The 11,720-nt window shown below is 47.1% G+C and overlaps 1 protein-coding gene and 1 long non-coding RNA gene across 3 annotated transcripts; one reads left to right on the plus strand and one right to left on the minus strand.

Annotated features, from left to right (window-relative positions):
- The first annotated feature begins 1,101 nt into the window (after positions 1 to 1,101).
- LOC114783525 (uncharacterized) lies at positions 1,102 to 1,974 on the plus strand. The gene is made up of 3 exons (XR_003748509.1): positions 1,102 to 1,142; positions 1,405 to 1,487; positions 1,807 to 1,974. It is a non-coding gene; the product is annotated as an uncharacterized LOC114783525 (long non-coding RNA).
- Positions 1,975 to 3,675: 1,701 nt separating this feature from the next.
- st6galnac (ST6 (alpha-N-acetyl-neuraminyl-2,3-beta-galactosyl-1,3)-N-acetylgalactosaminide alpha-2,6-sialyltransferase) lies at positions 3,676 to 7,521 on the minus strand. Of its 2 annotated transcripts, none has more exons than XM_028968998.1 (10): positions 7,346 to 7,521; positions 7,067 to 7,259; positions 6,749 to 6,983; positions 5,124 to 5,289; positions 4,847 to 5,021; positions 4,627 to 4,765; positions 4,446 to 4,549; positions 4,273 to 4,356; positions 4,093 to 4,192; positions 3,676 to 3,947 (listed from the first exon to the last, which is right to left on the minus strand). In XM_028968998.1, the coding sequence occupies exons 2-10, from the start codon at positions 7,213 to 7,215 to the stop codon at positions 3,777 to 3,779; spliced, it is 1,323 nt and encodes a 440-aa protein (XP_028824831.1). In that variant the 5' UTR covers positions 7,216 to 7,259; positions 7,346 to 7,521; the 3' UTR covers positions 3,676 to 3,776. The 2 variants fall into 2 exon arrangements, with proteins under 2 accessions (XP_028824831.1, XP_028824833.1); XM_028969000.1 differs by having other exon boundaries at positions 7,409 to 7,512.
- Between the last annotated feature and the right edge of the window lie 4,199 nt (positions 7,522 to 11,720).

Below are 11,720 nucleotides of genomic sequence, written 5' to 3' on the forward strand. Positions count from 1 at the left end.
ATCCTGACATTCCGGTGACGTTACGATGTATCATCAACCACAGGGGTTCAAATCCAGTCAGTATTCCAGGTGAAGAGAGGATGGCCCCTTCTGATTGGTTGCGGATGGAACGCTATGCCCCTCCCCCTCGACACACCTACACATGTGCATCCGGTCAAGTGGACATCAAAAGGTCACATTCAGAGGCGCTCCAGGAGCCCGAGGGGCCACTCAGAGTGTCTGGAAGCGCCGGTCCTCCAGCTGCGGTGACGACGGAGAAGGGAACTGGGTGTCCGGTGTGGACGGACAGCCTGGTGGTTTCCACAACAAGCCCAGACAATCTCATCAGAGCGTCACATGTCTCATAACCCAACATGGAAATGATGGAAGTTCTCAGCAATTCCAGATGTCTTTTTCTCGTAAGAGACAGGCTTTCATTATAGAACACAGCAATTACATTTACAAATGTATTTACCAGACGCCCTTATCCAGAGCGTCTGACAGTCAGCAGTTACAGGGACAAATTCTTGTGTGTTAACACAGATCTTACAATATAATAAAATCAATAGTAATCAGTATTATTTTGATGGATTAAACTGGGACATTTCTATGACATTACGTCCATTACGTGACTCAAAAATATAACAACAGTTACTGAAGACAAATCAAGTTCAATAAGATCAGTACAACATTCTCAGATTCTCAGAGACAATCACCTGAAGAGACAAAAATGGACCACAAATAACAAACTACACAAACTTTTCAGATTACAGTCTGTTTCAAATAAGACAAAGTAGACAAATGCCATCTTTCTAATAAAAAGACGATAAAGCAAAAGCAGCAGAACAGACGCCGTGGTCTGATGGTCGCTGGGTGCCGAGCTCCTCACCTGGAGGACAGGAGCATGTGACCAAAAGGATGGAACACAGCTGCTGTACAAGAGGAGTGTTTGTGGGGAGACGCCGACCTTCTCCTAGAAGCACTGCAATTAAAATGTGTGTGTGTGTTTCTGTCAGACTGGGCCAGACTGCAGCTGGGAGGCAGGGAATAGTGGCAGATGCATGGCAGCTGATGGAAATACTTCCCCAACTAGCCCTGAAGCTCAGACCAGTCGGGGAACATCAGTAGGGGACGGAACAGCCTAAGCAGCCTCCAGTGGACTGGTAAGTTGGGGAGAACGACTGAGAGTAGAAGCTCATGACTACTGTAAATGTGACTATCGTCCATCTATCAGACATAAACCCTGTCTGAAGCATAATCAGGGCACAGGAACCCAGGACTCTTAGGTTCTTGCTGAGGGAATTTGAAAAGGAAACTGAATGGATGGACCAGAGTAACGTGAACAGCAGGGTGTTCCTAATAAAGTGGCCATTATTACATTGAATAAACCTAGAAGCATCCATTTGAGGGTTGTTAATATTACAGTGACAGGATGGCAGACAAGAAGACAAGGACGATGTTGAGCCCAGGAACACAGAACGTGGAACTTTGTGGGGTAAGAAAAAAAGGTGAGTTTAAAATTCAAGATTCATTCATTTCAGGAATAGCTGATGCACTTCTCCAGAGTGCCTTACAATCACTAGTTATAGGGACAGTTTCAATGGACACACTCAAGGTTAAGTGTCTTGGTTAGGGACACGATGGTAGTAAGTGGGGTTTGAGGTTGCCTGGGACTTTGTGGTCATGTGGTTTGTAGCCCACCAGGCTGCTACCATCCTACAGAACAGAAAAATCCATCATCTATCCAAATTTCGCCTTCAGTCCCCAATGCAACAGCAATCAGAACAAAGCTGTCTCCCCTGTACTGTCCTAATGTTTTATAAACAGGAAATGTCCAGCATGACCGGTTCCTGGAGTACATGCACCAGTTCAATAACTCAAGGGAGCTGGACGAGTCCATCAGAAAGGCCTTCAGCATGCTGGACAGAGACGGCAGTGGATACATTGAGTGGAACGAGATCAAGTAAACAGAAAGTTGCTCTAGACCAGGGGTCTCAAACTCGCAGCCCGTGGGATGATATTTTGTGGCCCGCAGTTTTACGTTAATGCAGCCCCTTACTTTCATATGATTTTTTTATTCAGTGAATGCTATATTAAGATTTTCCTGAGTTTTTGATTAGCTGAAAAGAGGGTAAAATTCAAGATTTTTCCCGAAAATAACTAAAATGACATTTACCGCGTTTTATGTTTGTTTTCGCTCGCAATCCCGGTACTATCTACCATAAATAAATGTCATGATATTTATGCAATAATAAAAGACATCAATATCAAGCACAAAAAGGACTGTGTTTGCTACCCGAGCGGTTCATTATCCTCCGTGCAGTTGTAAAAAATGCACATGCTCACTTTTGAAAGTGAAAGTGATTGTCATTGTGAAACACTGTAGCATGATGAAATGTGTCCTCTGAATTTAACCATCACCCTTGGTGACAGTGGGCACCATGACAGGCTCCGGGGAGCAGCGTGTGGGGACGGTACCGAGATCAAGGGGACCTCAGTGGTACCTTGGCGGATCAGAATTCCAAATCTTCCTTAACCGCTAGGCCACCACTGCCCCACCAAATACCCATTGCAGGTATTAACATTTACATTTAAATTTACAGCATTTACCTGTCGTCCTTATCCAAAGCGACTTGAAATCAATAGTTACAGGGACAGTCCCCCCCTGGAGACACTCAGGATTAAGAGTCTTGCTCAGGGACACAATGGTAGTAAGTGGGATTTGAACCTGGGTCTCCTGGTTCATAGGTGAGTGTGTTGCCCACTAGGCTACTACCAGCACTACTATTAAAAAGTGGAAATGCCGCAAAGAAGAGAGAAGTATGCAAGAGAAGGCGTAGTCAGAAGAACCGTTCATGTTCTTCAATATTTCATTCATATTCAGGACAGCTTTTTTTTTTTTTTTTGTGAAATACATGATACGGCCCAACCTCACTCAGACTCTGTCTTCTGTGGCTCAAGTTTGAGACCCCTGCTCTATACGGTCTTGGCTGAAGTTAAACAACATCCTGAAGATCCTGAAAACGAAACTTTGCTCATTGTACTGTTAGGTACCTCCTGTCTGTTGTGCCAGGTTCTGCTCCCCTTGTCCCACTTTCTGATGAGGAGGTGGAGGCCATGATGGACGCAGTGGACACTGATGGAGATGGACGCATCAACTTCAGTGGTAAGAGTCGCAATGTCATCTTCTGACCACGAGGTGTCAGCAAAGACAAATTTGAACACAACAGATTTGACTGTCCCGCTCTCTGCTTTTTGAGTGTTTTGTGTGGTCAGGGTAGTGCAGAGACCACAGTACTTACAACTCGTGACGTTCTGTGGGTTTTGTTTCAGAGTTTTCCAACATGGTGAAACTGGAAAAGAGGCCCAGGAAGTAGAAGAACACTGGACTACATGAATGGACGACAAGCGAATTGGTCGACCAGGCGGCTGTTTGTAATGATTGTTTGCTGTGAGTGTGTGTGTGTGTGTGTGTGTAGTAGGTTGTACTTGTTACTTACACTCCAAATGTAGGGAAGCTGCAGTAGATCCCTGCAGGGGACGACATCTGTGGATGATGGACAAGGAACATGTGCAGGGAGGATCCAGTATAAATACATTTAGAGACTGTTCCAGAGAGAACCAGCTGAACAGACTATGAGAACTTGACCAACCGTGTGATTCTATCACCTTTCACACAAACAAGACAAGACCAGCTTATGTTGAGTGGATTTATTAAAAAAAATAAAATCTTCATGCGGTCCCCAAGGCAGTAAATGCATGACAGCTGTCTTAAATGTCAGTCATGTGACGGCTACTCATTCACGCATGTAGAGATGGATGAGTCCAGCTTGGTGGAGGTCCTGCCACAGATTCATCTCCAACCGCAAGTCATGGTTGATGTAGAAGACAACTGGGTGTGGCCTTTGGTCGTAATAGTGGTCAGAGTATTTCTGATAGTCGGGCGTCATGAATCCATATGCACTCACCTCCAAAAATGAGAGAAAAAGCGAGGCAGTGAATCCTACAGGCATTAAGGCCCAGCGCTGAAGCTTCAGTAAAACATTCACCATGCTGTCCAATATTCCACTCAGGACTAGCATCACCACACCAAACACACGCGGGGTCAGATACCTGGTCACAGGCGTGAAGCGCAGCCATCAGCATCACAGCTCCGGTGGACGGTCTGTACAGGTTTTTATATCTGGTGTTCAGAGCTGAGGAACGCAGAAACCTAAAGAAGGCAAAAAAGGTGAAGTAGTTATCAGGTGCTGTGTGTGTGTGTGTGTGTGTGTGTGTGCGCACATAACTCACCGGTTCCTTATGTAACGAATAAAATCTGGGTGGTACATCTTGAACGCTTCAGAGTTGGCATTTTCTCCAAAGTACGTTGGTGGTCTGAAAATATCAGAAAACGAATGTCTTTAAACTGCAGTTTGGTTCACAGTCAGAGGTCACAGGTTACAGAGGTCACGGAGCTGACTCACGAGTTGCTGGACTCCGGTCCACTCTCCACCGGCGTGTGTGTCGCTGCTGCCCGCAACAGGATGTAGTCGCGGTCGTGGTCCGGCAGGAACAGATACCGCGTCTCCTACAGAGAGCGAAATCAGAAAGAGCTCCAGACAAACTACCTTAAAAAAAAAGAAAACGGATGGAGGAATTCCGTACCGGGCTGACGGGGGGTCCGGTGTAGCCCACTCCGGCGTAGCTGCGTAATGAGTTGCGCAGGGTGTTGGTGGAGAAGGTGTAGTGGGTGGTGCGGGAGCCGACGTCGTCCTCGAAACCCTTGAAAACTGCGCCGTTGGTCCTGGCGAATGAAAAGATGGCGGACGGAGGGTCACCCACTGTGCTGCTCACCGGTCCTCTGTTCACTTTGTTCTCCACCCACCTGAAAACGTAGTCATGCTGGTCGATCTCCGCACCCTTTCTGGAGTGACGGAGGATTCCCCCGTTGCCCACCACGGCGCAGCGGATGCAGCCGGATCTGTCACCTCGCTGTGCCCAGTCGTCAAACATCTGGTGACTGGCTGATGTGTTGAGGACGGACAGCGACGCCTGAACAACTAGTTTATAAAGCAGTCGGGTTTATAAAGAATCACACGACTTCGACCTCGACCTGAACCAGAAGGTTCAACTCCAGAACCCAACAAGATGAACACACACACCAGAGAAAGGAACACCCTGCCAGCCGTAGGCGCCGCTGTACCGCCGGAGACGCTCGTACTCCGACGCACTGGAATGCTCCGCCCACTGGAGGATGGGGACGGTGGTCAGGAAGCTGCTGGAGAAGCTGCTGTGTTCCACCTGTATCCGGATGCTGTCTGGGCAGCTCTGTGGAAGAGGAGGGCAAAAGTGAAGTGATTGTCATTGTGAAGCACAGCAAGCACAGCTCACGGTGACACGTGTCCTCTGTTTTTAACCATTGTGGAGGAAAAACGTATGACCTGAACTTCTCACGTGTTATTTGACCACAACCTTTGGTCATGAAACAATCGGAAGACAACTGTGTATCTTATGTCTGCGCAAAAGCCGAACATAAGCTGATGAGGGGAAGGTTCTGTGACCTTGATGGGTGCCGCTGTCCTACCCTGCGTCACCCACAGTGGTATAAATATGCTTTTGAATTTACTAACGGGTGGGAGTTCTTCTTGCGAATCCCCCCATGGCCATGGTAAATAAACTTGGATAATCAATTCAATTGATTAATTTCATTTTGCAGCTCCCCAGATGGGAAATTTCCCACCACACCATCACCCTTGGTGACAGTGGGCACCATGACAGGTGCCCAAGGAGCACCTTAAGGACGGGACCTTAATCAAGGGGACCTCAGTGGCACATTGGTGGTACTGGAATCCGATTACGGTTTCACTTCTTACACACTAGGACACCACTACCCCGGGTCATGTGAACAGGTCCCAGCTATGCCTAGAGGACGTGGGTGGCATGAGAAGGTGCATGCGTAGAAGGTGCATGCTTTGCTTCACTAGAGTTACAAATTATTCCAAGATCCAGTGATAAATTTCCACACAAAACCCTTACAATAAATGAGGAATTAATTATTACCGTTGAATTTAATAATTATATATACAGTTGAACTACTATCCACGGACCTCAGCGAGGAGATGCTGTAACACCATGGACCATCCGTGGTCACTGAAGACTCTCTGCTCTACCTGGAACGATGCTACACATCATCACTACGGCTCTGCCCTAAACCAGATTAGACAGATGGACTGGAATTCCTGCTGTTTCTCCAAAAATCATTCCAAGCAGGCCTGCAAAATCTCAAACCCCAGGAAACAAGTCAGCGCAGGACCTCTGTTTACACACGGAGAAGCAGGAAATGGCGCTGATTGGAGCAGCTGATGAAAGCAGACGTTCCGAGGTTCTAAAACTGCCAGCAGGGATGGCTGGACGAGTTTCAACACCAGCCAATCAGACAGGGCCGGCGGAGTAAATTCCACAGCCTTTCAGGAATCCTGAGTCAGCATCAGGGTAAGATGGATGAGAAGGTCCAGGGTGCTTCTACAGGAAATCCAGAATTCACTCCAGGAACAATAACCAGAGAGTGTGAAACATTAACTACAGGGACGGACTGCGGAACATCTCCGGTTAATCCGTGTAACGTGAAGCTCTTCTCACCAGGTGGAATAAAAGGCAAAAAAACAATCCAAGCATGGACCTGTAAATGTCCACCAGCCCCAAACATCTGCTGCAGACCACTGACTAAACAACCAATTATGCTCCTTTAGAACATTTACAGAACATGTGAGAACCAGCAGACACTTACGGTTTGCAGTGGAGCCACTTCTGCTGCGTACACGTCCCCAGTGAAGTCGGGTTCCTGGACGCCGGTGGTACGAGGACTGGGTTGCTTCCACGGTGGATCTGAAGGTCCTCTGGAGCTCTTGGCCTGAGGTGGAAAAGACCTGAACACTGCAGACGTTGTGGCAGTGGTCAGTCCGCTGGTTGTCCAGGTGTCCGTAGGCTCTGAGGTGCTCTGGTCCAATCCCACATGAGACCAACTGCAGACAGACAGGTGGGGAGGAAAAGCAGCATCTGATCAGCTGGAGGTCACATGATCAGGGTTCAGAGGTCTCTGCCTTACCTGACAGTCCCAGGTGTGCTGGCGTCGCCGCGCCCCAGCCCCTCCACCATGTGCCAGGGGACTCGGATCTGCAGACTGACCGACAGCACGTAGAAGGCCAGCAGCCCGCAGACCACCAGGAAGCAGAGCAGCAGCTTCCTCAGGGCCATGGCGACACCCGCGACACGGACATGGGGGGACGCTGCATCTGACCCTGGACAGGAGCAGAGTTCAGTCCCCTCCTAGTGGTAAAAAGCGTCCTCGGCGTGGGATTTAAAACAACGACATTTACTTTCTTACTTTGTTTAGTTGCGCAGAAAAGTATAAAAGTACAAAAAAAAAGGAGCGACGGAGGAAACGAACCGATTCCGTCACCGAGACGAGAAGAAAAGCGCTGAGCTGACGGAGAACCGGAGCGGAGCGGATCGCGGTGAGACGAAGTTATAACGGAAAAGCAGAAGTGAAGCTCGGTTCGGGATGGGGGAGGGGCGTATGGCTGGGTGGGCGGGGACAAGCGGACAACTGCTGAAATCAAACCCCGCCCTTCAAAGGAAGCACCGCCCATATGTTGCGCAATCCGCCCGCTTTTAGAACAATGCAAGATGCATGAAGAACGAGGAAGAATAGAAGCGTTCATGGAGGATCACTGCACTACTACAACAGCACAACAACACACTAATACAACACAGATACACATGATCAGGAAGGATGAGTGTGCAGTTCGATTTATTCCCTATTACTGCACATTCATACTTACTTATCCTGTTGCACTGGTCCCTCTTCTCACTAAGATTCAAGATCCACAGTATACAGTGTACTGTAATAATGTTTCACACAGACCTCCATGGTGCAATAATAAAAGACAAATATATACGTATATACACACTAAACTATAGTAACTAAAACGTAAATACTGTACAGGTTTCTCTGTACAGGACATAACTGGACAACATCATGAAGGATGATTGTAAGTGGATATGTTGGACAGGACACACAAGACAAGACAAACGTGCAAAAAGATCAGAGATGTGCAAAATCGGGTGCATAAGGCTGGAAGTGTATTGTTGTTGAGTTTAACAGTGTTCTGGTGATGGTGGTGCATTGAATGCTTTGAGAGCTGACTGCTTGTGGGAAGAAGCTCTTTCCGTGTCTGGCTGTTACAGTTCTGATGCTGCGGAGCCGTCTGCCAGATGGTAGGAGGGAGAACAGGGCATGTGACGGCTGGTGAGAGTCCTTCATTATGTTCCGAGCTTGAAGGATGAGGTGTTTCTGGTAGAGCTGGGAGATGGTGGAACACCGATGACTATCCACTGCAAGGCCTTCTGCTCAGCGACAGTGTAGTTCCCGTACCAGACAGTGATGTAGCAGCATGGGTGGTAGTAGCCTAGTGGGTAACACACTCGCCTATGAACCAGAAGACCCAGGTTCAAATCCCACTTACTTCCATTGTGTCCCTGAGCAGGACACTTAACCCTAAGTTGCTCCAGGGGGGACTGTACCTGTAACTACTGATTGTAAGTCGCTCTGGATAAGGGCGTCTGATAAATGCTGTAAATGTAAATGTAGCAGCAGAGAACACTCTCAATGGTCCCCTGGTAGAACGATGTGAGGATGGGAGATTGGCCTTCTTCAGCTTCAGGAGGAAGTGCAGACATTGCTGGTCTTTCTTGGTGGTAGAGGTGGTGTTGAGGCTCCAGGAGAGGTCATCTAACCCAGGAACTTCACACTGCTGACGATCTCAACAGCAGATCCATCAACATGCAGTGGGGTGGGGACAGTTGGTCTCTTCCTGAAGTTGAAAACAATCTCTTTAGTCATGGTGACATTGAGAGTCAGGTTGTTGCTCCGGCACCAATCCACCAGATGTTTTATTTCCTCTTTGTAGGCAGACTCGTCATTGTTGGTAGTGAGCCCCACTACTGTTGTGTCATCTGTGAACTTGATGATGAGGTTGGAACTGTAATGTGCAGCACAGTCGTGTGTGAGCAGAGTGAGCAGTAGTGGGCTAAGCAGCATCCCTGTGGGGAACCTGTACTTAGTCTGAGGACCTTGGGGGTGTTATTTCCTATAGACACAGACTGAGGCCTGTCTGTCAGGAAGTCCAAGATCCAGCTGCAGAGTGGAGAGCTCATTTCAAGCAGGTCCAACTTCCTCACCAGCTTCTGGGGGATGACAGTATTGAATGCTGAGCTGAAGTCAATAAACATCATTCTGGCTTAAGTGTCTTTTTTGTCGAGTTTGGAGAGGGTTGTGTGAAAAAAAAGGGCAGATGAAGGGCAGATGAGATTGCATCGCCTGTGGAGCAGTTTGGCTGGTAGGTGAACTGAAGCGGGTCCAGATTCTGTGGAAGTTGGGTCTTCATGTGCCTGAGAACCAGCCTCTCAAAGCACTTCATAATGATGGGTGTGAGTGGTATTGGCCAGTAGTCATTGAGGCAGGACAGTTGACTTCTTTGGCACTGGGATGACCTTGGTGGTTTAGACACACTCCCGTTGCAGCTGCTTTCCGCGGGTTTACTCTGTGGAGGGTCATCCTGACGTCTCCCGTGGAAAGACAGAGGACCTGGTCATTGGAAGAGTGAGTTGTTTTCCTTGGTGGCTCTCTGATCTCTGCCTTTAACTGTGCAAAGAAGTCATTCAGCTCATCTAGCAAGGAGGGGTAGCTGCTACAGGCCTGATGTGTTGGTTTTTAGCCTGTGATGGTCTGGATTCTCCAAGTCCACAGAGTGCTCATACTGCTCTAAACATCTCCCAGTCTGGGCAGTCAAAACAGTCCTGGAGCATGGAGATGGCCCCCTGGGGTCACGTACTCACCTCTCTTATGGCCGGTCTGAACTGCTTGATGATGGGTCTGAGGTGGGGGAGGGGTGTAGCCTTGTATGCACGCTGGATGGTCTAACATGCTAACAGGTTAATGTTCTGATGGAATTTTGGCAATACTGATTTGAGGTTTGCATTGTTTAAGTCTCCTGTGACTATGCCTGCAGGTTGCTGATGATGTTGTATAGTTCACTGAGTCCACCACTAACTTTAGCATTATTGCTAGTGCTAGGCAGGATGTATACTGCAACGATGATCACAGCAGTAAACTGGGTTAATGGGTGATGGGTTAAAAGCAGAGGGCACATTTCCCTGTGTGCACAGTGTATCACAATCACTTCATATATATATGTATATATATATGTGTGTGTGTGTGTGTGTGTACAGGTTTAGAGTAAATTATTACCCCACCCCCAATGTGATGTCTCTCATGTGCTGTTGTGTTGTATGTTGTGAAAGTGATTAATTGACAGATGTGACACAGCACCCAGTGCACTCCGTGTAGGTGGTAGTAGCCTAGTGGGTAAGACACTCGCCTGTGAACCAGAAGACCCGGGTTCAAATCCCACTTACTACCATTGTGTCCCTGAGCAAGACACTTAACCTTAAGTTGCTCCAGGGGGACTGTCCCTGTAAATACTGATTGTAAGTCGCTCTGGATAAGGGCGTCTGATAAATACTGTAAATGTAAATGTATACTGTAAAATGTATCGTGTCCTCTGTATTTAACCATCACCATTGATGAGCAGTGGGCAGCCATGACAGACGCCTGGGGAGCAGTGTGGGGACGGGACCTTCATAAAGGGAACCTCAGTGGCCCCTCGGTGGTTCGCGATTTGAACCAGCACCCTTCCGATTACGAGTCTGTTTCCTTACCTGCTAGGCCACCACTGCCCCATCTCATCTCACTGTATACATATTTGTGTATTTGTGTATTGTTGAAATGACAATAAAGCTCTATAAAATGACTTAAAATGACTACAACAGAACTAAAACACTGCTGCATCACAAGTACAACACATTATTACAGCACAACACAAATTCATCACAACAAAGGTTGGTCAGAGTTGGGCAAATATTTTATTAAAAAAACTGGAGGCTCATTATGAATTACAGTACAAAAATTGTGTATTCAGAATACTTCCTCCAGAAGTATTCGCCTCACTTGCATGCAGATGCACTCACACCTGCCTGCTGCCGTTCCTGAACAGTCCTGGAGACCGTCCTGTCATGAGAGGAGCACTGCAGGTCATTTTGTGGCAGGACTGAAATGCATCAGAATGGGATTTTTGCGATTAAGTTCATTTTCATGGCAAAGAGGGACTTTGCAAATCATCTGATCAGTCTTTATGGACAATATGCAACCTACCATAATAAAAACAGAAGCAGCAAACTTCTTACATTAAATTCTTACATTATCACTGTATCATTAAGTTCATTGGTAGATCTCAGGTTTTAAGGCAGCACTTTATTTCATACTTATGGAATAATTTATTAGAAATTAAAAGTGACCTGATAATGATAATGATCAGATTATGCTATAAATATAACCGAATAAGATTATTGTGCAATTAGAATATTTACCACAAACTCACTACACAGGAATTAGTTATAATAAATTTTTTAACTGGCACCTTAGAACCAGAGCTACAGAGATACATGTACAGCAGTAAAACACAGTTGCAGACAATTTGCCTTATCAGTGAGAGCAGACTCAGTTCCACCCTGGGTCTTCTGGTTTATAGGCATGTGTGGCTAATACCACACATTCACGCACTTACTCACACTTGTGCATAAACACACACATGTGCACACACACTCACGCACATTCTTTGTTCTGCTTTTTCTTCCACTGA

This window comes from Denticeps clupeoides, unplaced genomic scaffold (genome assembly GCF_900700375.1).
Source record: "Denticeps clupeoides unplaced genomic scaffold, fDenClu1.1, whole genome shotgun sequence".
Taxonomy (NCBI): domain Eukaryota; kingdom Metazoa; phylum Chordata; class Actinopteri; order Clupeiformes; family Denticipitidae; genus Denticeps; species Denticeps clupeoides.